Source organism: Acanthopagrus latus, chromosome 4, assembly GCF_904848185.1.
Source record: "Acanthopagrus latus isolate v.2019 chromosome 4, fAcaLat1.1, whole genome shotgun sequence".
Classification (NCBI taxonomy): Eukaryota; Metazoa; Chordata; class Actinopteri; order Spariformes; family Sparidae; genus Acanthopagrus; species Acanthopagrus latus.
The window spans coordinates 13,554,561-13,581,243 of NC_051042.1; the positions used below are offsets into that span (position 1 = coordinate 13,554,561).

Consider the following 26,683-nt stretch of genomic DNA (forward strand, 5'->3'; position numbering starts at 1 on the left):
AGGTTTCATGGTCTCTTTATTCATGCATTCATTTCTCACTTTACCATTTTAGAGACTGTCAAATAAAATTGTTAAAAAGTTATGTCATCCATTTTAAAGATAAAATATAGGCTACTGTTCAGTGGTAATCACTGTGATAGGACATCTGACCAATTATATCTTGATGTATTGACCTTAGCAGGGCTTTTTTTTTTCATCTTTACGCGAGACCCGTCTCCATTTACTGGCAGTTGATCCATCCAGTGGTAAAACCGAACTGTGAAAACCTCTTGAAACTTTAGCCAATGAAATCAGTCTCTTAGCCATATATGGTATGTTGAGGGCGGGACATCCTGTAGGAGCAGCGGCAACCGCGTAAATCAACCTGCGCTCTCCCAGTGTGCCGAGGGAAACGCGTGGACACAGAGAGGGGAGGGCTCACGGGAATTTAACACTCACTCACTCTGAAAACTTTCCGCCGGAGTCTTTCATCTTGTCACACTTCGGATATGTTGCTCTCAGACTCCGAGGATGAGTCAGAACAGCTGCACTCGGATTGTCAGTCTGATAGTGAGAGCAGCCTCTGCAGTCCGGACGATGAATACATTCCGAAGGGGCTGGGCCGAGGATCCGATGAGTAAGTAGCCGGGCTGCAGACACCCTGAGCTGAGCTGGCGTCACCCCAACGACACACAAACGTGCTTAGACTAGATAAGACGGGTCGGGCCTGACGAACAAAGGGGCCATAGAAGAGCTCAAACAAGCCACCAGACTGTTTTATGACACCTGGCAGATATGCGTTCGTGATAGCCTTGTCGCGTGCGAGCACAAAACTAGAAGCACCTTTCTCCTAAAATGTCTCCATTGTACCTGCTCGTGTGTGTGTTTGGGTGTGTGCAAGTGTTCGTGTCGCAAGAACAAAGCACCGCCAGAAGGCCGTGTGACCGTGTGAACCAGTGGCTTCTGGTGTGTAATTCAATTCAAAAGACTTTATTTGTCCCCGGATGGGCCAAATGCTGATTGTTGAGTGTTTTGAACAGAATTCCCTCTTGACACAGCCATTAAGCTCTTCAGTTCGTAAGTTCGTGTGTGTTTCTCATTCGGACACAACATAGAGGTCAACCTAATCTAAACTGTAGGCTTCCAGATAAAAGGTGTGAGTGAGAGTGAGAGACAAAGTGGTGGGGGTGGGGGTATGAGCCAAGGCAACCCATTGAGGTGTACCCCTGTGCATACTCCACATAGTTTCACCCATGGGACTTGTTTACTGCATCAGTTTTGATTTATCTATCAACTTGGGCAAAACACAATGATAAAAACGAGTAATAGCATGGTCAACACACCAATACATCACATGGGGAAAAAAAGCTTTTTGGTCAACTTCACATTATTTCTTACTTGAATTTATGCCGGAAGTCACACGAGTGAGACCTGAGTACAGGATCAAATGAAATGACGACAACAAAGAGACACAATAATCAAACAGGAGAACGTATGAATATACCATCATATACACATCAGTGTGACACATGCATTCGAAATTGCCCTTGGTGCAACTATGGAATGGACTAGAAATGTAACAATATACTGTAAAAAAGAGATGTTGGAATTTAAAAGATTCGTGTCCACAAAAATGGATAAATACATGCATTATAAGTGCATTCTACTGTGTCCTTGGCACAGGTATGAATACAATTTTTTAAAAAGAACCAGGTTGTCTTAACGCTTTTTTGTGAAACAGATGAGAGTTTGATGTTGGTGATAACTAAAATGTATATAATCATCTGTCCATTTTTCACATTAGCTTCTATACAATTAAAGCCTTATTTGCACTGGACAACCAGGGGACCTCATGTAATTTAGGAAAAAAAAAAACGCCTCAGGTTTGGGTTTCATGTGGCACTTTCACTCAAAATAAGTGTTTTTTTGTTGTTTTTTTTTTACTCTTACCTTGTCACACTATACCCTGGAAATGATTTCAGTGTTCTGTCTGACATCGATCATTCTTCAACATTGATTTTTCCAATAAGTTTTTCAGTAATTCACGTGGTACTGATTTAATCAAATGAGTTTTGTTTGGTGACATATGGCATGTTAAGTGTAGTGGAATGTTTTTTTTGTTTGTTTGTTTGTTACAAATGACATACTTTTTTAATTACTAGACCTCCCTAGGTAATACTACCAAATAGGAATGAAGACTGTGAAAAATGGTTGAATCATGTCCTTTGTGGTTCTGGAGGAGCTTTGTCAGGTCTGAGAACATCACCTTGGTGTGGTTTGTTGCAGAGTAGGTTTTCACTTTTAAGGAATTTGCCATGGTGTTTTGGCAGATAATAATCATAGTAAGTAGAAAATCTAACTAGAGATAAATATAAAAATAAGTGTATTGTGACTGCTGTTATCAGGTTAATTCACCTCAGGCTTGGAGACATTTCTAACAGAAAGCCTGTGTTACAAACTAGAAGTGAGGTTTGAAAGAATGTTTAATGACATTTACCAGATGCCAGATGTCTGTTTCTGGCTAGTCTGGGGAATTAAATAGCAGAGAAATCTAGGTATTTTATCAAATTGATGGTGGGAAACATTACTTACTTACTACTGTATCATTAATTCTTGCCTATCTTCTTTATTTACAGGGAAGACTCTAGCATTGAAGACAGTTCAGATGAGGAGTGGTTTATTTCACCCCCCAAGAGAAGAGCTTATAGGAAGTGCTCTGTTTCTGCTTCTCCGAGGTCACCGCCCTGGAAATCCCCATCCAAGAAGAAGGAACAGCGGTGTGTCTGTTGTGACAGTCCTGTTGGAAAAAAGCTCCACCATGAATCTACACCCCAAAAAGACTCCTCCCTCCCCAAGACTGGCAAGACGGACTCCTCTCCATGCAGGAAAACTCGAAGTGGAAAGAGGCAAGTAAAAAGAACGCTTGTGAGAGAGGAAGCTGTTGAGGAAGACGATGGAGACCAGTGGCGTGACATTGATGAGGAAGATGTCGAGCCTCCTCAGCCACGGTTCAGACCTGAGAGGGTCGCCGGGCCGCAGCTGAACAGAACTGCGAATTACACACCACTCGAACTGTTCCAGCTGTTCTTTTCTACGACAGTAATCAACACATTGGTAAGAAACAGCAATGCCTATGCGAAGAAAACACAGGAAGACCAGCAGATAAGCTGGGTTCCTGTCACAACAGCAGATATGTATTCCTTCCTCAGCCTCATCCTCTACATGGGCATTGTGCCCCTAAAAACTCTGGCAGACTTCTGGAAAGGATCCAAGCTATTCAGCCTGCCATTTCCGGCCTCTGTTATGGCGCGTAGACGTTTCCTTACTATCTCCCGCAATCTACACATGAATGATCCTGCAGTTGAGGCAGCTAATGACCAGAAGAAAGGAACGGCAGGATATGATAAACTATGCAAGATAAAGCCACTTTATGAGCAGATTTTGGAGGGCTGCCACACTTTCTTTCATCCCTACCAGCATATCTCCATAGATGAACGGATGGTGGCGACCAAAGCAAGAATCGGGTTAAAACAGTACATCAAAAACAAGCCCACTAAATGGGGCTTTAAGCTCTTTGTTTTAGCCGACTCAACATGTGGCTATACCCTGAACTTTTTTGTGTATGGGGGAAAAGACAGTAAACCAACAGGGAAAGGACAAAGCTATGATGTTGTCATGAGACTGTTGAATGTCCCCTTCCTGGGAAAAGGATACAAACTCTATGTGGACAACTACTACACCAGTCCAACACTTTTCCTTGACCTCCTTCAGAGAAAAATCTGGGCATGCGGCACTATTCGCCCCACCACATCTGGTTATCCCAAAAAGAAAAAGAACGACATGCACGGAAAAACACCCAGGGGAACTATCAGGTGGATCAGAAAAGGAGCAATATTGTTTGTTAAGTGGTTAGACACTCGGGAGGTAACGATGTGTTCCACCTTACACAAAGCATACAGCAAAGACAATGTAAAGCGCAAAATGAAAGATACAGAGGGACACTGGACAGTGAAGCAAGTGCCTATTCCGGGATGCATCAAGGATTACAACCAGTACATGGGGGGTGTCGACTTGTCAGATGCGCTCATTTCTTACTACAATGTTCTCCATAAAACCCGGAAATGGTACAAAACTTTGTTTTTCCATTTCGTGGATATAGCCACCGTAAATGCCTTCATCCTCCACAAGGAATTGTGCAAACTGCAGAATCGCCCTGAACTACCACAGAAAGCCTTCAGGGAGCAGCTGATTGTGTCCCTGGCTGATATCGGGTCGGCACCACGCCGGTCAGCTCCGCACAACTTTCCTGCCTCAACTTTCAAAGTGCTGCCTTCTCCCTCTCCATTCAGTGCCCTGTGGCAATCTGATTCCACAGACACGGAGCCATCTCCTTCTACATCCACTAAGGTCCCACCTCAACCTGATCAAGGTTTCGGTCACTTGCCATCATACTTTGTGGAACAAATGACGGATGTTTCTCCTAGATATCGGGCCACTGCTGGCAGAAGGGCATGTGTGGTCTGCAAAAGAAAGTCACCGGTCTATTGCAGCACCTGTCTTAAGACACTGTGTTTCACTACTTTACGAAACTGCTATAGTGAGTGGCATAGAAGCAATGGTATCTGTGAATAAATGACTAAGCCTTTCATGAAGCTGAAGTGTCCCTTTTTAAGACGAGTTCCTTTATCACCACAAGTGAACAAATGTCAACTAACTCAAAAAAAAATTCTCATTGCTACTGATTTTGATACCTCATGATTACAATGAGTATTTAACAAGACTGTTTAAAAGGTCTCCTAGTAATGTAAGTTATCATGGTAAACTAGATACCAGAGAGTAGATAATAACCTTAATAACCTGCAGTTGGTAAACTAGAAGAAACTCTAATAGATAATTGTAACCCTTAACCTGAATGGCAGAATTAACCATTGAGATGAAAATAGTCCCAAGGCTTCAGAATCCAATCCTGTCATTACTCATTCAAATACATTCAAGTGTCTTTAAAATTCCCAATTTGAAAAAAAAAAACGTTAAGGAATTTATATTGAACTGTAAAGCATCTCACAAAGCAGGAAGCAGCCACACACTGCCTGGATTAATTTCAGCGCGACTCAGCTTCGCTTTGCTGCTCAGGAGGCGAGTCCCAGTGGCTGCTCACGGGAGTAAGAATCAAACAGTCCTCAGTGGTCCGTGCTGCGGACGTCACTTCTCACTCAAAAACTGGACAATGACCACCCATGAGAGGTGATAACACACCGCACGACTCTGAGGATTAAGATACTGGAGATTAAGCATCATAAATGGAAACATATCTACCTGGAAGCCTGCTTTGAAAATGGACACCTCATGTCATCCTCTTGTTTTCTGCACCTAACATCCTTTCTTACTTCGACACTGGAAACAGGGTTCTCTAGCAGTATACTGATAATAATATACTGCTAGCTCAGCACCACTATACTCATTTTCAAATTAAGGGTGTTTATTTCCTGTATCTTTAACGATATGCAACATGACTGCATCCATAACAGCTGACAACCGGGACCCTTTCTTCTCATACGGGACACAATGATTAAATGATTCTGCTAATGTTAGCTGCTTTATAGCGGGTGTTTGTGGGCTGCCGCGGTCTTCTCGTAGAGAACAAAGTGTCCCACTCTGATACGTGCGTCTGTCTGAGAGGCTCAGATAAATGTGTCGGTCCGCTGTCTTTAGTCACAACAGCCTTTGAACAAACTGTGCAGCGGACCGTGGTTTGTTTGAGGTCCGACGCCACAAAACCAAGTTACTAACGAGATAGTGCCGTTTCAGGAACGAGCTCTTGGCGCGCTGCATGTTGTTGTTTGTTTCTCTGTGGAAAGTCAGTGCTTTCCAGTGCTCACAGATGTGAGGGAAGTGCATATAGACTCATTTTTGAGAATTTACCTATATGAAGAAAAGCGGGTCGTCTACTGAAACAAAAAGGAGAAACACAAAATCACACTTGAATATAACAGAAGACCACTGAGTGTTTACGTAATGTTTTCCTGTTTTTTTGTCTTATTTGGAGTTACTGGTTATTACGTTTATTGTTTCTGCTGTTTATTAATTTGGATTACATGGTTGATGCGAGCATGTGTTTGACTACTTGTTTTACCTAAGCAGGTGAGGATGAAACCACTTCCCAGATAACAAAATTGTACCAGACAACCTCATCACCCACATACTGCATAGAAAGATGGCACCAGGGCAGCTAGAATGAACTGTGATTTAGGCCAGTTCTGGTTTATTCAGTCCGGTCATGGCTGATGTGTGGCCACGATATGACCGACAATACAGGACCGCCCCAGTGCCGTCATTCCACAAGGTATATGGGCCGAATGATGTCTGGTGTGGTCCAGATCTGGGCCACAACAATTTTGGCATCTTGGCAGTTCTGGGTTTGGTTTCTGGCTGCATTTAACATGATGGGTTGGATTTGGCTTTTACAGTTTAGCCTCCACTAACCACAACAATGTTATAATGTGGTCGAGGATGAACCAACATACACTGGAGACTGAAAGGACCCTGTGTTAGGGATTAGAATTGTATTTTTTATAGCAGAATAAGGACATTTTTCAAGGCATTCTGAATCCATGATGTGATGATATACGCACACAAACGGCATACTTGAAAAACCATCACTACTGTGCGTTTAAACACGCCCATTTATTACCGACTGCCTCACCAACACTGCCTCACTTAATAGAAACTACATCAGTACAAACTTGAATGGTAAGAATTGTTTTTGATGTGCTATTTATGGTGCAACGTCAATGGCACACCGACTGCTATCACAGGAACTACTTTCCCACTGGATCCAAACTTTAACATCACTACTATTTCAGGAATGGTCTGCATTAACAGAAATACAGTAATGTGGCTTTCTTGTAATGGAATACATGAAGCAGTGATCTGAAAGCCTCATTCTTCTGTCCTAAACAGCTGAACAGATGTGCATTACTTGAACAACTCTCAGAGATGGGCACAACAAATTACCTCTCACTCTTCCAAAGTTAATTCAAAGACTCTCCACTGTTGTTTTTGTAGTGTTCTTTCATACACAGTACTATTTTTGATGTGGGCTCGGGGAGGGGGTTCAGAGTTGTATTCATGAATTTTGTAAAAAAAAAAATAAAATACATTTTTATGAAGGGATCTGTGTATAGTATTTTCATTTTGTGGTGGAAGCAGTGCGGTGGATTTAGTTAATGACACCATGCTGGAATTATATTTCATAGTGCTCACAAATTGTGTTGATTTTGGTGTGGTGGATACATTTTGTAAAAACTAAAAGCGTGAGTCAAAAGATAATTACACAACTCAGCGATTCAGAGTCACAGAGATGAGCTGACACCATTTCAGCACTTTGGAGGAGATGCTGGGGACATGATTCAGTGATGCTAAATATGTAAAATTATTTTGTTTTTTTTGCTTTTTTCTGGGAGCGATCAAACATAATTTTATCATCATGAAAGTGAATCATCAGAAGTTTCTAACTTTGCTGAGGTTTGGAGATGTATTTGCAAAGTTAGATACACCACTCATTACAGTAATGACATCTCAAAGGCAGTTTCGTCTGTGAACCTACATTTTGTTTAAAGGTAGGACACATCTTCAGGGAGACACCGTGAGTTCAGGGCCACATTTTGACTACCTGCATTTTAAGAAATCACAAAGAAAATAAATTGTTATTTTTTAAGTCTGATCTCTCAATCATGCAGCTTTGTGGGTGTGAAAACAGGATATGAAGGTACAGTCTTTGCTTCCTTGAGTTCTTCATGGTCTTTCGGGAATTATAGTTTAAAAAAAAAAAGGGCACTCTGGAGGGTTGTAATGTACGCAGCTGCTGTTGTGCATGTGTTGTTAATATCGACACGAGTCCTTGCTAAAGGTGCGAAACTGAGCCGCTGTTAACCTCTGTAATTACGCGGGAAAAAGATCATGTGACATGGGCAAATACAATCTGCTGACAGCAGTTCTTCTTGATTAGCATGTAAATTAACAACACTTTGATAAATGCTCCTGCTGTCAAGTCAGATAAAGGGCCACACTGCAAAAATGTTAACATTACTGGAACCTGACAGCAAACACATAAAGGAGAGTACACATGTGGAGAGTGGCTCTGTCATCCACATGCCTCATTATAAGCCAGGACAGAAACATGAAATACTGTGCCTGTTGCTGATTATGCTGCTCTTACTTTTCATAAGTGTAAAGATCATCAATCGGGAGTCCTTGCACAAACATCACTGGCCTACTGAAGGTGATGTCTTTACTTTGTAGCATACATTTACTTAAAATTTTCCAAACAAGGAACCATAAAGTACACTCAGTACATAACAACGTACGAATAAAGATTGCCGATTAATGTACGATACAAACCTCAACACCTTATTGCCAAAGCAAACTGAACCAAGTATCAACAATTCCTGTGTGCAGAGTTGCATTCAACTGCACCATCACTTGTTGGGTTGAATGATTTCCCTGAGAAGGGCGTTGTTTAGTATATGATTTAGGTCAGGTTGAAGTCTTTTTTTTTTTTTTTTTTTTAAATGATTTAAGTAATTTACTGTTCAAGTGAAATGTTCTCTATACCTGCTGACCTCTTCTGGTTGAATGACTACAGAGACTTTACACTCGGTTTGTTCTTTGGCTTCCTTCCTTACACACAATTTCAAGCCAAGCATTGTTTCAGCATAGCCACAGGTGACTTAATGTTCTAGAAGCCTGTGTTAGCTGGGCATTCATATGAGAATGACGCAATGAAAGCTAAATAACAAAATAAATGTGCACAGACATTGTAAATGTCACAACCAGGCTCTCAGGGCCATGATGGAGAGGGGGGCACACCATTTCAAAGATTAGACTTGTTCAACAACAGTAACTGAAATGTTAACAAAAAAAATCACAAAGCATGGGATGCAGATGTCAGTAGGGTCAGTGATGTAGATGACAGATGAGAACAGAGTGTGAATGTTTTAGAATGCATTAAATAAGAAAAGTAGAACCAAAGAAAAACGTTAGGGGGATTATAAGGGCGAATGCATTCAAGGGTGCCGAATGGGTAACAGCAGGGGTCGCCACAAGTGTCATTTTGTGTGTACCCCATACTGGAATAACAAACTTTGATACAATGCCCTAAAAAAAATCGATACTGGATACCATGTCTGATAGCAAGGGGAAAACTGACACAGCACTGAGGGTATCCAATTTTTTTACGCTGTTTATTGAAAGCTACTCCCTGGAAAAGAGGAGATAGAGCGAGGAGGCGCACTGATGTATCATTTGTTTCTGTTTGTTCATTGTCAAAGTTAGGTGAATCAGTTGCACTAAATTGAATTGTTTGTCTGTCTCTATATGTCATCCCTGTGATGAACTGGTGACTTATCCACGGTGTACCCCCCCCCGCCTCCCCAACGTCGGCTGGGGATGTCTCCAGCCCCCCATGACCCTGAAAGGGATAAGTGGTTCTGGATAATGGATGGACGGATGGATGTTTATTGTCGCTTGTCGCCCTTTGTCAAATGTTGGCAATGAGCTCTTACAAACAAGGTGATCAATTTGTCTCCATATGCCATCAAATATGCATCAATTTCCGGAGGCTGTTAACTGGAAAGTGAGTGAATAATTTGGGAGAATCAAAAGATGTGTTCTGTTGTCAGGATATTTGTTCATCGGGGAATTACTGCAGGTATGAATGTCCCCATCAGTGCTTCGTCGAAGGAGTTTGCTGTTTTATTTAAAGCTGAGCAGTGTTTCAGGGGGATTATTCAATGAAAACTGCAGCAAGGTTAAATACAGGTTACATAAACATGATAATGAAACACATCACAGCACGGCCCCTCTAATCAGAAACCGCCTGTACTCAGGATACTGTCAATAGTAATGAGGGGTATGTGCATACATTTACTCAGATGCAAATTACTGTAGCAAAGGAACAGCCTGTGTATGTAAATGTTGCCCCTGGCATTTTGTCCACAAATAAGATAACAGCCAAGGGGAGAGAAAAGTAGAGACCGAGAAAGATGGTGGAAGCTGGGTTAAGCGGGGGTGACGCACAAAATGAAAAGCAGAGTGAACCCTGAACTGATCCAGCACTGGTCTAATGGAAGCTGTACCTTAACATATGCATTAGCAACCAGGTGGCAGCTACGGTGCTGTTTCTGCCTGTGATTAATAGCCTGATAGATCCCCTCACTGAGGCCTCTGCGGACAGAGCAGCCTCTCAGGCGGGGCGACGTGATGTGAGCATCCCTTTGTGATTATATATCCTGTGTCTGCAGATAAGAGACTGTTTAACTTTCTGCCAATCACAACTGCAGACTTTATTTGGTTTTCCTCTGAACGTTAAATTGGGAGCAATTCTGCGGGCGCTGCCCTGAATCTCATATCTCAGTCCATAAAGCAGAAGCTTAGGAAAGGCAAACTTTTGTTTCCATTTCACAGGAGATTAATAATCTCATAGCAAGGTAGAGCGAAGTCTGTCTGTGAGGTAAATTTAATGTCTACAGGCAAAATGCTCTGTTTGAGTGTTAATATCGCCTCATCTATTCAATCTTTCAGGATATATTAGCGCCGGTTTCTCACAGAGCATTTGAGTGGTGGTGCTAAAGCCCAGTGGTTGAAGGTGGATGGAGTCTGATCTCCTCCTTCTGCATAGTGCTTACTGGGGTTACTTCTGGACGCCCAATCCCCAATCAGAATTGATTTCTCTCACTGATGGGCTCCGCTGCCCATTCTACACGCTTGATAGGCCACAACGCCACCAACAATGGCTGACTATTGCCAGTGGTGCAGGACACACCACAATGACTAGGGCCACAGATGACAGTCCCAACACTGATACATAGCCAACCATCGCCTGGTGTATGAAAATAAATAATACATGGAATGAAATACAAACTTTTGTGTTCAAAAAGTTTTCTTTGATTAAAAAAAAAAACCTGCCAAGGTCTGTAACGTCCTGACCTAACCTCCTCATCCTGAATACTTTTTTTTTTTTTTTTAAATATCCTGGTATATTACAATATTGAACTTTCTGCATAACCAAACACATTCAAGTCACAAAATTTCGAGTTAAGCATGGGAGCAGGTCATCACTTTCGTGCAACAGCATTTTTCATGAAGAGAAACGAGCAGCACAAACCTCCCAACCCATTATTCATTGTGTCAACCTGACCACTGACCCCCAGCTCAGCCACTCAGACGGACAACATATGCCCTAAAAATACTACGTGCACTGCCATTATGTTAATGGTGCTGGGTGTCAACACCCTGCTGCTGCTGTCTGACAGGCCAAAGCCTTATCACATCATTACACACCATTACTGTTCTTAATGAAGTCAACAGCTCCCAAGCAGAGGATACCCTCTCTGCTGTCGGACTCATTAAATTATCTCACATGTGAATAACCCTGGGCTCAATTATCAAGTCACTAAGCTGTCCTTGTGCCTTCTCACCTCCTCCTCATGCAACCACTCTGACACCAAGTCAAACGTCCGTCTGTTGTGTAACCAAGGCATGTTGGAAGTGCCCTGACCAAAGTTGGAGCAATTTATTTCTATGTCAATATTGGAGTTTTATATTAGATAGTCAATCATGCTGTCAGCTGCCAGTGTGATGGAGGTTCAGTGGGGTAAAAGCAATTTCATACCATCTTGTGAAGGGCTTTTTGCGTGGGTGGAATATGGTCTCAATTAGAAATTCTAACATGCAAGTCTCCTTCAAAAAATAAACCACAGAGTAAAGGCACAGAGTGCTTTTTTTTTTTTTTTTTTTTTTCAAAATTAAAATCACTTTTTGTTTCACAGCAAAATGTTTTTAAAGTCAGTCTGGCAGCCAGGCGTTTGCTTCCATGTCTTCATTTGGGTCTAATTAATGAATCAATGAATGCAACTCACATTTTGTCCTGTATTTGTGATTGTGCAGTTCATGGAAATCACAAGAGGGGGGAGGGGTTTAAATCATCAGTCATTTAGCACAATGACTAGCTAGCTTGTTTGCCAAGTGCATTATTTAGCATTGCACATGCATTTGAGTCAGTCATCTGACCAGGATTTTCATACAGGGGAAATTACAATACACATTATCCCCATTTGTGCACAAAGCTGAGCTAAACAACTTACCTCAGATGTATCGCTCATAAAAGGCAGCGACCTATGGCTACATAAATACTGAAAAATGGCAAAATATTTCACAAAATTGGAGTTGTTGCCTACAGGGCAGAAATGCGTGCCAGACGACTGCCAGTGAGACCTCATTATCAGTGCTGGAGGTGTCCTTGGGCAGGGCACTTAAACCCCAACTGCCATGTGAATGTAATGCAAGGTACTGGAAAATGTGTGAATGTGCTGCGTAAGTGCAGAAGTATGTACAGAAAATAAGAATTCAGAGTATTTCAATGTCACTGAAAAAGTACAGAAATGTTTTACACCTTTGTGTGTGTGTTATATGTGTTTATACACTAGTTACATCAAGTGTCATTTGGGAGTTCCTCACTCACCACTCACTGCAGCATGTTCATCACATGAAGGTCAGGACCAAAAACTTCACCAGCTGCTCTTTGTTAATGCTCCGCCTTTCAATGCAGCCATCTGCTGGCTAGAAAAGTGAATGTTTAAAGCCTTTAGGGAGGGAGCGTGCACATAAACAGAAGAACGCAGGCCTGTGTTGCTTCACTTGTGATGACCTTCCCCCCCCCGGCAACTTTCAAACACTAAGCTGAACACCTGCCACTACATGCTCTAACCTCTCTCTTTACAACATGTCCTGTCATCTCGGCTTTACTGGCTTTAAGACAAGCTGAAGACTGGGGAAAAGTTCTTTCGCTCGCTAATTAGCCCCTGGTGGTAAAAGCACGAAACAGCCACAGATAGTAGAAATGCATCAACAGATGGAAAACATAAATTAATTCCAATCTTCGCGTCCCAAGGTTATCAACCTTAAATCTCTACCTGAAAACTGTTGAATAAACGCATAGATTATTTTGACCATTGACGTGAACATGAAGAGTTTTAACTCTTTACTCAGTTGAGTTTCTCACTTTGAGCCCTTTTAAGCTGGCAGCTGCTGACGTCATGTGTATACAGTGAGTAAATCCTATGCAATGAGGGGTTTACGATTATAATTGCTGCACGACACCATAATCTCTACCTATGTGACAAAGGAAACCAAGATTTCCCTGAATTAAAAATGATGACAGGGCTTCACGCCCAGCTTTGATTGTGTAAAACCTGAATAATTCTGCAAGCGGAAGCCTGAACTTCTGCATCCAGGCTAAACTACATTTCTCAAAGGCAGCCACAGTTGACATGCCTTGGGCAACAGGTGAAGCGAGCTGAAGTCCTTTGTAGTCTGAGCATCTGTATTATAGCCAGAAGCACTTGGCAGATATTTTTGGGGGAGCACTAGATGAGGCTCCCACTGTTGCTGTGAGACTACTGAAATGCCTTTTGAAGTGTGGCACAGTCAAGTTCGAAGTTGATATACCTTTAACTTCTTGCACTTGATGCCGTTGACAATGAGTTTAGCTGCTAGTATACTAGTAAACATGTCAACAACGAGAATCCGTGAATTATGCTGCAAAGTGAATAAGAATGAGGATTTGTCTGCATCTTGTGCAGTTGAGGAGGGCCAGTCGAAAACAATATACCGTGTATACAAACATGCTATTATCTTGAGTGTTTTGTTGATTTAGGGGTTAAAAGATATCTAGACGCCAAGGTGAAACTAGGTTTAATTTGGTTGAGGAGGGTTTTTTTTTTTTTTTTTACATTTAAGTTGACATGAAATAGTCGTTTCATTGACAGCTCTGGATACAAAAGGGGCACCCTCAAAGCGCTTGGTGTTTTACATGCAAGGATGGGGCTAGGCTTACCACAAGATAGTATAAAGCATAATATACATGGTAAACACAATTTGTTTGCAAGTGATTGTATTCTGTGTAGTGCCTGACCGATACATATATATCAATTGGTTGACATTAATGGCTGACATGGGCGGCTGTGGCTCAGGGGTAGAGCCAGCATCTTGTTATCTGAAGGCTGCTGGTGTGATTCCCCTGGTCTGCATGTCCAAGTGTCCTTGGGCAAGATACTGAACCCCAAAACTGGCACTGATGTGCTGGATTGCACGGCAGCCACCGCCATCATTGTATGAATGAATTACTGTAAGTCACCTTGGCAAAAGCATCTGCAAAATGTAAATGCACTTATACGGACCTGTCACAGATATGTATCAGTACCAGGGGGTCCGATATGCACAAATATGATAACTATTTCTTTTGAGGCAATATAATGCAATATAATGACTGACAGATACAGAACAGGAGCATAAAAGCTCAAGTGTGTACCTTCAGTAAGCGAGATGGCAATAAGCAGTACGCTCTAACTGAAGCTTTTAAAAGGTCTCTTGAAAAAACAACACGTTACATTACACATTTTTCTGACTGCTGTGCTTTGAAAGAGAAACAAATTACTGAGTTCAATTAAGACCGAAGCATTTTTCAAAGGAGAACACCCACTACTATACTCACTGCGACAACATTCAATTAGATCGACTGACCTTGGCTCTTGTCTATGTATTTTTTTATTTTTTTTTTTACAGACTTGATGTGTGCGTGGCATCATCCCTGCTTCCTTATAAAGTCGCAGCTCATCTGGCTTGCACTGGAGCATTAAATTAGTGCTCTGACAGTTACAACCGAAAGGCTGCTGGCGGGTTTAATTGTCAGCGGTTAAATATGGTGTGAATGTAAGGCAGCCTGGCAGAACGTTTGGGTCATAAAGCACTCTGAGCTGTCGTGCTTTGTGGGGCTCGGAAGAAAATCACTTTTCCAAGGGAAAATCCTTGACATGTACTCCGACGGCTAAAATCAATCCTGGAACAAAGCTAAACTTCAGGATAAATTTAGAGTCTCGGTGCACAAACTATATCATCATTCCCACAAAACAAGGCGGACTGAGCCGAAATATCCATTCATTTACGCTTCACTTGACAGACTGTGTATTAAGGCAGAACAGAATGATTTGTACTGCTGTTGATCCACAGTTTTTATCACAGCCTGGGTGTTCACTTGGTGCAGCACTGGATACTAATCTTGTCTTTCAAAAAGCCCTGTCAATTCAGTAACTTTGTGTAAGAGAGTAATTTAGCTCAATGACACTCAGTCATCTAAATTTTTGGTCTTATTCCTTAGTCTGAGTATGTGTGTGCGCGTGCGCTTGTGTGTGTGTGTGTGTGTGTGTGTGTGTGTGTGTGTGTGTGTGTGTGTGTGTGTGTGTGTGTGCGTGTGCGTGTGTGTGTTTGTGTGTTTGTGTGTGTGTGTGTGTGTGTGTATGTGTCTAAAGGGCCAAGGACGCTGTCTGAGCTAAGTGGAGATGACTGATGTCCTTGCAGTCATAATTGTGTCATTACCACCCTGTGGAACATGATCATTAGTCCCTGCGGTCTCGGCTGTAATTACCGGCTTGGGGATGACTGAAGGAAAGACTGAGGAGGAGCGTCTGTCTGTCTCCAGACTGGACCAGAGCCATACCTTCACCTTCCAGCAAAAACACACATGGAATGACCTTAAGTGATCTTCTCTTGATTGCCTGTGTTCAACTGTGACTCCCGACGCCTTGGGGGTCTGCCTTCCAGGACTGAATATGTTGCTACAGTTCAACGAGGCCTGTCCCCTCCATGTCCAAATGATCTTTTCCTGAAGTTCCGGGACACCATCAAAGTTTTGCAGATGTCAGTGTCCCAAAATGCATGGCGAACCAGTCACTTTATGATACGGAGGCGGAGGCGGTGATCTAACATAAATCGAACCAAAAATGAGACCAGTTTAAAACATTGAAATCACTATAATAATAATAATAATGTAAGTGGGCATGTAAGGGACAAAGCTGATGTCAAGTGCATTATGTCAGGTAAAAGACATCACGGTGATGTGATTTGAGTAATTTCACTTACATAACTTAGGTCAGTATTATCCCTAAGTATGATCTTTTTGGGAACCCAAACCAAGTTTTATTTTGCGACACTATGACTCTAAGACAATGTTCATAACATTCCAAAAGACTTAATATGTTTTTTATGTATGATATAAAACCACTCGAGAATCAGCACACTATTAGTGTGAGGATAGATTGTCTCATTTGTGAAGAAAGTGCAAGACCAGTCCACTTTCCTTCAGTCCTTCAAAGTGTACACACCTTAGTGGGCCACGTCCTTCAAGAGAGGTGGCAACCGAATTGGGACAAAGACGATGTTTAATTGATGGTGTGTTACGGTACAAAACCAGCAGGGATGTTGAAAGAAACACTCTCAACTGCAGATAGATATTACCACTGATTAGTGCTGGGTTTGCCCTCAGTGTGTCCCTGCATTGGAAAGGACATTTCCAGATAGCGTGTTGCTGTGAGATAAGTTTAGCTGCTGAGCCCTCAGTTTTATGAAAACAATATGACTGCTTAAACTGGGATTTGTCAGCCAACGGTTTATTCTAAAAGAAAGATTACAATAGCGATATCATCTCTGCCTTAATTAACTAGGACTTTGTCTCAACAGCAAGAAAAAAGATACACGACATAGGAGGAAAGCCTTCTTTACTGTGTGATAGAGAAAGCATTTTTTAATTGAAAAGCCGAAGCTCACTTTGGCAATCTGATAACATATCACACTATAGTTAATATGAGAAGAGAGAATAGCAAATTGTGTTTAAAGATCTTTGAGCAAAACACCAACCCATGCTCATGAAATGAACAGACCTTTGGGTAATCTGCCTTCACTCCCATTAGGCTACTTGCGGCTTGCATGGGAGCTTTCAGGCTCAATTCCAACGGAAATTTGAACACTTTAGCCCTGTAGACGATGCAGAGCTGCAAGCCAGCAAGCCCGCTGGTTCGAGGATTACCACCCCAATCCCCCACAGCTCGGAAATGGTCATGAAATTGAATGGGAATAAGCAGGGATAAATAACCATATGAGGAATGGGAGGCGATGGAAACGGCGCGATGCCAAGGACAGCGTTGGCTGTGTTGGAACACATGCAGTCAGCGTAGTGCAGATGGCAGAGATGGATGCCACCCAGAAGTGAGTTTGAGAAGTGGGACAGGGAGGCAGAGGAGAGACTCAGAGGAGCAGCAGTACACACACTCAGGCAGACACACACACACACACACACGCGCGTGCGCTCTTCACTGTCATTCAGTGGAATGACTGTAATTCATTACAGGTCGCTCACTGACCTTTTACCAGAGTGCTCCCCCACTGTGACTCCAGCAGACCTCTGCCAGTGTGACACAGTGGGCCGAGTCAGTCCACCCGCTGCTCGCAGAGAAGCTCTCCTCGCGCTCTCAGAGTTTCAGCACCATGGACAGGGCTTGGCTTGCCGCGCCGCTTGTACTTTCCAACACTTTCCTCCCTTTCATTATCTCTGTCTGTGCAGTGAAAAGAGGGCTTTTATTGCTATTTTTACCCCGGCCCTTCTGCCTGCTTGTTTGTGAACAGGCAAGATGCTTTCCTGTAACCTTTACTTCAAGGATTATTCCGGATTATTGGAACTGGGATCATATTTTGGAAATTGTTACTGTCACTTGGCATAACACCAATTGAATTGCTTAGCTTTGGCCGCACCATGGGGTAAGGTTTGGCTAACCTGTGAGTTTGCTTTAAGCCCACATAACTGTCTAACTGGTCTGAGGTTTTTTTTTAATTTTTTAATTTTTTTATCTTAGCAATGTTGCTGCCTCCTAGATGTCAACAATTACCTTGGTCAGCACAATGTTATGATGGAAGTTGTGAACAGGTGTACAAGGTGTAATAAACTTGAATTAGCCTATTTCCCAGTTAATTTTGCTGTGAGCTGGGTTCTCTTTTTGAGGAGGCCCTATTCGACACTCACAAAGCCGCTGGCAGTTAGGGGCCTTCCTCAGTTGCACTTGGGCACTTGTAATGAGGGAGGGGCAAGTGCTGCTGTTTCTCTTCTCCAGCTAAGATTTATCCTGCGAGACAGAGAATCAAACCATTAAGCTTCTGGCTAGATTTAGGTAGTATTTGGCAGGCAAATACCCCTTGACCTGTGGATCAGCTGGTGAGATTTTGGTTGAGGTCCAGTCCCAAAGAGAGACTGAGAATAATTCTGCTTCTATTTGAGTCCTGTGACAGTTCATCCTGGGTTGTAATGATGTCACCATTGCAGACAAAGAAAGCAGAACACCTCCCTAGAAACTGTATAGGGATAAATTGTCCTTTTGGGAAATGCACTTATTCTCCTATCGGGTAAAACTGGCTTAGCTTAGCACGAATAATGATATCACTGAGAAACACTTGAATGCTGACAGAATCTGTCTACCAGCAGGACTGGTAGGCAGAGTATGCAGTGCTTTAATTCGAATTGTTTGTTTTAAAAACTGAATTTATGTATGTCCACCAGTCTTCACTGTTTGCCTGGTGACTGGAATAAAGGTTACAAATGACGGATCATCAAAATCAAAAAGCAGATTTTGTTTCCATTAAGCAGAGTTAAGCGATTTCCCAAAATGCAAAACCTCAGTCTATGTGTACTTACGAAAACAGTGACATGTTTGTGAAATGTATTGAATTATACTGAATGTGAGACTTGATGATACTGAATGGATGCCAAAAAAAAAACATTTAAGAATAAATGATTTAAATTCTCTGAAAGACTTTCTGTACAAGAGGAGACTTACTATCCCAGAGCCTCAAGTCATAAGACACAGGAGTTTTATCTCTTTTTTAACAACAGGTATCATCCTACCGGCCAGCACATTAACTGCTGGTGCTGTCAGGAATGTCTAGGACTGTTTTAGTTTATTGACCGACATGTGTTTTGTCTGAGGCGACGGAGACCAAACCGTCAAACTTTTACGAAGGGCACAGCTTAGAGCAGGTTGTTGGCAGAAGCTTTCTCTGCTGCCTTTAAACCTATCCCTGTCTTTATCTGCCTTACCTCCAGCCTGTCTGCCATCCTTTTTATATCTCCCTCCTTGGCTAACCCCACCTCAGAATCCCTCTTCCTACAGCACGCAGGTCTGAGAAGTGATAGACGCTGCGGCTCTTTTGTTCCCTGTCATTACATCCTTGTTTTAACAAGGCCGAGGTAGGGGTTCTCTCAGAGAACCTGATTGATTCGCAGAAGTACAAACACAGCCAATTACTCTTTAATGTCACAGAGTGGGAGCCAATTCAGCCAGCGGCACTTGCCAATGCCACAGAAGACAGACGGAGACCACTTCTCCAATCATCACAGGCTGAACAGGAACAAAGGAGGATCATCTAAACTGCTCCAATCAATAGGCCACTTTCTTTGCATTACGCCTCTTACCGCACATCACATTAACTCTCATCACCGCTGCACTGAGAACATTATTAGCAGTGACTTGAAAATGAAGTGGCCTGCCATGCAGGGTGAGTAAAAACCTTCGAGACACATTATACACGTATGCTTGCATGTTTCTCTGGCTCCCTGTGTTGTTATGTGTGACCGGACTCAGCAGGGAAAAGTAAGCAGAGGCTGTTAGCTTTAGCGGATTAGCAGTAGCGTAAGGGCAGGTGCTGCACTCCGGCTGGAGACGCATCGTGTTTCCCTGAGCTTATCTAAAACCCCAGGACAGCTACACACACACCACACACAAACACACACACAGACACACACACACACACACACACACACACACACACCTTCAATCCCACCCTGGAAGCTCTGCAGACAGGCGCTGCCATTGATTAGCTCTCTTCCAACCTCTGCGGATATGATTCCTGCAGGTTTGCACTCCCAGGGATCTGTCTGTAAGTGTCTGTTTGTAGCTGCAGTCTGTGACAGTCCGTCAGTTAGCGTATTGGCCAGCACCACCCAGAAGCCAAATGCCCAGCTCATCTGCAAACATACGATAACAGAACCTCTATCGGCCCCAGTGACACGGAGAGACAAGATGGGTAAAATCCCCCGCAAATGACTTCCTAAATCCTCTCGGGTGTGTGGGAGACGGATACAATGTTATCAGCCGAACATCTCGGCAAACAGGGATCAAAACACGAAGACACACTATATGGGAAGCATTTACTGAACCAGCAACCAAAGCCTCCAGGAGGGAATTCAGAATAACTCAAAGGACAACCTCAACAATGACTATTACAGTTTTTTTTCGGATTTCCATCTGCGATTTCTGTCACCGTCCCAGTACAATGGAGTTTAATGAAGTTTACAGTTGAAGTTTAAGTGGCCCAAACAACAAAGAAAAGTAAATGCTAGACCTTGCTATTGAGAGTTCTCACATGAATGGCATTTCACTGAAGAAATGATCTCTATTAAGTCAGATCTGTACAGTCAAGTGTTGCTGGGACCAGAGTCTGGAAATACATGTTTTTATTGAACTTTTCTTATCAAAGTTCTTTTGATGTATCAGGTAGTCAGAAGGCCACTCAAATCGCCCGCTGGTCTTAGTTATAAGATATCCAATCTGTTTTTGAGCTCCTGTGGATCTGAAAAGAAAGAAGTCTTAAAAGTGACGATCATGGTTGTCACATTCACAGCCAAGATACATTTAGAGAAAGCTGCATGATTAACAAAGTAGGATCAGTCATGCAAAACTTTACACAAAGAGTGTCTTCCAAGGCTCTGACAAAAGAACACTAGTTCTTGTGTAACAGCATGCCAGGTGAAGTCACATTTGCTTTATGAACTCAGATTAATCTTTATACAATAAGCAAGATGAAATCATTACTGCAAATAACATTTTTGGGTTTCATTAAAATGCTAAGGGCACAGCTTTCTCTCCAGGAACACTAAATCAAAGAGAGGTGGAAGCTCTTGTATTGATCAAATAAAATATTATTAAATGGCAGACTTCATTGTTTGACAAATTCTATTATTTTGCGATAGTTACTTTGATTTGAAAAATGAATCATTGTCGTCGTCAGCAGCCAAGGTGATTTTTGCACTTCTTTTTAGTCGGCCTTTCGCAACCACTGAGTGCAAAATGGATGAGAAATTGATTATGGCCACTAAAAACCCACACACAGTCTGTAGATTTTATGGAGTACACTGCATAGATAGTTACCCAGCTAAAGTGATTGTACTAGGTTTATTTTCAACAGATGCCAATGCTCTCCAGATCCAGTTTTTAAGATAAATCCCATGCAACATATAAAGAATTCAGAATGTTTCCCTGAACATGCTGGAGCTGCACAAGACAAGTGAACTGACCTCGTCATTGTTTATTACTTTAATGACACTGTCATTTTGTAAATTTTCTTTGTTTTTGTTTTTTTTTTTTTTCGCCTTAACGAAGCTCATCATGAGACCTGAAAGAGGCAGGCATGTGAACACCTCATTAATTGCTTTTTTGCACCACATTAAATCTGCCAGGGAATGGCAACACATGAACAGAGATGTCTGGAGTTTGTTCCAGCGGCTGCAGTCGCAGCAACTGTGATGCTATAAGCACCAGAGTCACGGCACATCATCAGTGCGTGGTGAAGTCTAGAGAGACACAGAGAGGGCACAGAGGAGAAGAAGAGCTGAAATCTGCTGTGGAGTCAGCGGAGATTGACTGGAGATCAGGGACATCATAAAGTGCCTCCCCAGAGCCTGTTAGCTAAGGGGACACATCAGAGAGTCCGACCAACCCAGGGAGTTCATCTGCTCCGGAGCTAAATGAAAGCGAGCTGAACAAACAGAAATAGCCCTGTTAGATTTCATGTGCCGACCTCACACTGGGCTCTAATCTTATTACCCATAGCAGCAAAAAAAAACAAAAAAAAAAACACTGTGGAGTGTGGACCAAATAAAACTGAAGAATTCAGCCCTTGCCGGTGACTGATGGCATCATGAAGAGAGGGAGTTGCATGTAAATTCATGTAAATCAGGACCAAGCGACCGCACTCCGAACACAACACACGGCTGTGAAACAAACTCACCTTTATGCTGTTTGTAAAAGCGAGGACAAGTCAGTGTTTGACTTGCACTGGAGCTCTGGAAGACTTAAAGGGCACAACAGGAGCTAATGCTGCCATTAATGTGGGCAGAGTGACCTATGAGGGTTCTTAACAGCAGGAGGATTCTCCACAACAACCCCCCGAGACCATTACTATGGAAATAAGCTTCAACTCTGCATATGTGAGGATACTTGACTCGACGTCGAGCATCTTACTAACTGCTCTGACTTCTTCCTAATGTGCTCACCCATAAACATTTCCAAGGATGCGCCGCGGTGATGGAGCCCTTAATTTGAAACACAGAGGAGAGGGAAGTGCACAGAAGAGTGCACTTGAGATCCTGGAGAAAAAAAAAAAAAAGAGAAACAAGAAGAAATATATTCCCACAGAGACGGAGATCATTCGGGTACATTGAGGTAGAAGGTCTGTGTAAAGCTGAGAATATATGCAATGAAAGAAAGATGTGCACTATCTAAGTGCACTCTGGCTCAATATTAGACCCATGCCGGGATTTCACCCGCCGTGGAAAAAAAAGATACACACAGCAGCCTCTGTGGTAACAACTGCCCATTTGGGAGAAGGGTCCCTGCAGCTCTCAGCTAGGGAACAGTAAATCATGTTGTTTGTCCTCAGCTGATGCGGCTGTTGTCAGCATCAGCAGGTACAGAACCGTCTTTATTTGGAGCTGCATTGCGAACATCACGTTAACAAGCTGTCAGTAAAGAAACAGGAAACGGTGTTAATATCTGTGTCCTCTGAACGCGGTTGATCTGCCGGGACTGTCAGAATATCGCTGACTAAATAAGCAAGAGCCTTTGAGGATAATAAACCTATGATCAGCCCATTAGCAGAGGCTGGAAAAGCACTGCTGAATGGAGCAGCCTTATTTGATGTGACACACTGAGCTGTAAAGAGAGGCGCAAGCGATGTTGTCTGTGCTTTTAATGAATAATAATTAGTGTTTTACCACCAATGTTACAGAATTTACAGTATTCCCGTCTCACAGGATTTACACTTTTGATCACAAGGAGCAGATGCTTCTTGTTTCACGCTGGCTTTAAAACTTAGGGGAACACAACAACAAATAACAAAATAAGGGCCAGGTATCAGTTTTACTCAACCAACCACAAGAGCCCAATGTATCCACCTGAATGAATATCATTTTAAGTCGATAGCGATGTGGGCTATGCCAACATGCTGCAGTTATAAAAGTGGAGCTGAGTGGAATAAAAATAAACTATGACATCAGGCATCATGTAAAATAGCGTCTAACCTGTCTGTGGTGATCGCCATTGTTATAACTCCGTCTTTGTCCGGCCGCACGGCTTGCCAACACTCACGGCAGTTTAACAACGCCATTACTCCTGTCTGTGGCACTGATTGGCTAATTGTTAGTCCCCGTGGGGCTAAATGGACGGTCTGCCCCGTCAGATGAAAGAACGCTTTCTTGTCACGATGCCAGATGAGTGAGTCGACTTGGTGGAGTGGACACGTGTACTGTATGTGCACACACAGGTTAGACCGGGAAGAGCAACTGCCTTGACATCCAGAGTGCAGAGCGACGCCGCCAACTCCAGTCCTCCCTTAAATCCAGTAATTTACTCTTGTGACTGCACCAGCGATGTTTATTTGTGTACTTGTCCACTTTTACTTTCCCTTAACTACGTTTCTTTTGTGTCGTAGTGTTGCACTTTGCTACATTTCACAATGCAAAACACAAAGTGTGAAAACAGAAGTCCTGCAAAAAGTCCTAAAACACTGATCAGAGGCTGCTGGACAGAACAGAGAGGTGAAGCATCAGTCAGCTGACATTCTGGAAAATGGACATCTTCATTGTGTGCGTTCACCGGCGGTGTACAAAGTAATACAACATGTACAACAATGCAATCAGGCTAATTAGTTTATGTGTTTCAATAATCTGTGTTATTACAATATATTTACTGTAAATTATAATTATTTGATAGTCAGAGTCTTCCTCTTCTCTGGTTATTTATAGTATGAATACTGTGGGTGGCAACGACTTAGTTGTAATTGTTCAGTTATCAGTTAATTAGCGGCATCTACAGAGATGGATTCAATTGTTGGTTTTGATATCGGTGCTCTTGTTGTTAATGTTGTCCCACCTCTTTGACGTTAAATGCAATTTATCTTGTAGCCTTTAGGTTTTCTTTACCCAAACCCCACTTTTAGTTTATCTAAAGGGGCACTCTGTAGTTTAGAAGAAGAAATTCAGACTAGGAATTGTAATATTTACCGTATTAATCCAAACAAAATATAACCGTTGTAAACAGCTGAATAAACAAGCTGTTCAAAGAGGAAAATAAGGTCCCCAGAACACATGCCTTCCCCTAAACTGAAGTATTGCAGAACTGTTTGGATCCCTGCGTACATCTAGAAAAGACGTTTGCACATACGCGTTAATACAGCTTTAATGGGGTAAATAAACACGCAGTCCTTAGTGGGCAGGCTCGTGAGGTACTAACTATAATTAGTGTGTCCCTATGCTTTGGTTTCTACATGTGGGCATATTCTGCATATGCAGGCACATTTCCGCTTTCTCCGAGATTAGGCAGATGGCTTTAAATATTTACACGTTCACCACATTCTCCTGCGAGGTGCAGAAACCAGGCCTGCATCATACGTGCCGCAGCACACAGACACAATCTGCTGCAGCTTCATTTACTTTTAGTGCCAGGAGAAAGCATCTTTCATCCAAAATACCAGCCCATCTTCTCAGTGTCATAAATCAGTCAAACTGGAACACACAGATATCTCTCACAGCCTCCCAGAATCAAGCTTCATCTTTTCAGTGAGCTGTCTCTGCTCAGCTGTGGATAAATCATCAGTAAAAAAGCACATTTTCAATACAGAGCAATCCAGGTGATTGTTTTTCTTCAACATTGCTGGTTAAACTGCACACAGGAAACGCCAGCATGACTTTCTGTTGTGCAGCTTTTGCCCTAATGTAAACAACTTGACAAAGCAAAACTGGGTCCAGGTGAAGCCTGCAGCTAACTCGTTGACCTCGAAAAAGCAACTTTGCTCTCACTGTTTGCATTATCCACATAAACAAAGAGTGGAAAACCGAGCTATATTCACCTGGGGTTCAGAGAGTTTTATATTTATATATTACACACAGTCTTGTGCATGTTTAAATGCGAAGAAAATGATCAGAGCAGCCTTTCAAAAACATGCCGCATTAATCCAAAGTTTTGACACTGGAGGCCAATGTCCCGGCCAAAAGTCCCATTGAGAAAAATATTGTGTTCAGTTTGAAGAGAGGGAGGAATAATAATGGGACCACAAATCGACTGAATGCAATACAGACGGCTAAGACCGGGTTTAAATCTCCCGGCACCTCCTCAAACAGCCCTCTGATTACAAGTAAATAATCTCATCTCCAATCTTTGCCTGCTCATTAAAACATTTATGAGGAGGTAATGGTCACAGTTCATGACAGCTCAGGGACACAATCTCCTGTTTATAAAAGTACAAGAGGAGAAACTGATTTGTTCTGTAAAACATCTATTAGGACAACAGTGACAACATGTCAGACTCCTGAGCTCTGTTTATAACACAAATAAAGCAACAAAAAAAGAGTTGTGATCGCCCTAGTCTGCTGTCTAAGACATGTTACCCTAAGCCAATTTAAGATGGAGGTGAGGGTGAAGCCATGTCAAGTATCACTGTACTGTACAGCAAGATTCCAGCTAATCCATTTACAATGGAAGTTTGAGCTGCCTTTAGGGAGGAACTCCCAAACACGGATAATGCCGCCGTAGCCAATAGAGCCGTGGCTGCACGATTTACATAGCTGATCTAACAATCAGCATTTCCCAGCTCTCACTCATATGGTGCGGGACTGTCGTGGATTGGAGTGGAGCTCTGGGTAAACCTCTTTACCATGCAGATCAAACAGAGGCAGACAGACTGGCGGGCTTGTGGCTACCCATCTCTCTGCGTGTTTAGCGAGTTTAGTCTGCTGTGGCGCCGACCCAAAGACAACTGCATCGAGCATCGAGCAAATCCTTCAATCCACCAACTGCCGCTCCCAAGCCTCTTAATCAAATAAGGCCATTAGCTCCATCACAAGTGCTCTTGGCCTTCAGAACCCAAAGACTGGGGCATTTATCGAGCTGGAAGCACCCTGACACTCTTGGTGACGACTCAATTGATGAATGACTATTTGCCTCGAAAAATCTGATGATATGTTTTCCAGGAAAATAAGTGAAGCAGAAGAAACTGGAACCAACAGGTTTAAGAACCAAACTGCACTCTGAGGTGACAAGCATGCACTTTACACTCTACAAGCAAAGTTCGACTCCCAAACTAACGGGAGCTTTTCAGCTTCAACTGAAGTTTAGATCAAACCTAGTTTGACTCAAAAGCATAATTCATCACTGTGGGCATTCAAGTGGTCTCATTTTTAGCTATGTCATGGTCATAGCTTTTGAGAAAAAAAAAAAAAAAAAACACAAAAGGAAAAGAACCCATGCAAAAGAGGTGACGAGGTAAAACTAGACTGGACGGACAGGCATTTACTCAATGGAGAGCGCTCCGGTGCTGAATCAAAGCCTGTTCCCCCCATTGTGTTTCCAAATAGAGTTTAGAGGGTTCAGAGTCGTTCACAAAACCTGCCGGCTGTTTCACAGAACCCGGTATAATCCTCAGCCATTTCACAGCACTGAGATCAGGGTTCCTGGGTCAAAGCGGCATTCTTACAGTTGCTTTTAATACTTTG

General features: G+C 42.6%; 2 protein-coding genes across 2 annotated transcripts in view; one reads left to right on the top strand and one right to left on the bottom strand.

Moving 5' to 3' along the window:
• Positions 1-26,683, bottom strand: part of LOC119018331 (protein kinase C-binding protein NELL1-like) — a 257,120-nt gene that overhangs the window by 123,526 nt on the left and 106,911 nt on the right. The gene's annotated exons all lie outside the window — the stretch shown is intronic.
• Positions 27-7,152, top strand: LOC119018332 (piggyBac transposable element-derived protein 5-like). The gene is made up of 2 exons (XM_037095899.1): positions 27-616; positions 2,616-7,152. Exons 1-2 carry the CDS (start codon positions 489-491, stop codon positions 4,609-4,611), a joined length of 2,124 nt encoding a protein of 707 aa, XP_036951794.1. The 5' UTR covers positions 27-488; the 3' UTR covers positions 4,612-7,152.

Coding starts and splice junctions, on each gene's coding strand:
- LOC119018332 (XM_037095899.1), top strand. CDS start 489: ATGTTGCTCTCAGACTCCGAGGATGAGTCAGAACAGCTGCACTCGGAT. Junction 617..2,615: donor CTGGGCCGAGGATCCGATGA/GTAAGTAGCCGG, acceptor CTTTATTTACAG/GGAAGACTCTAGCATTGAAG.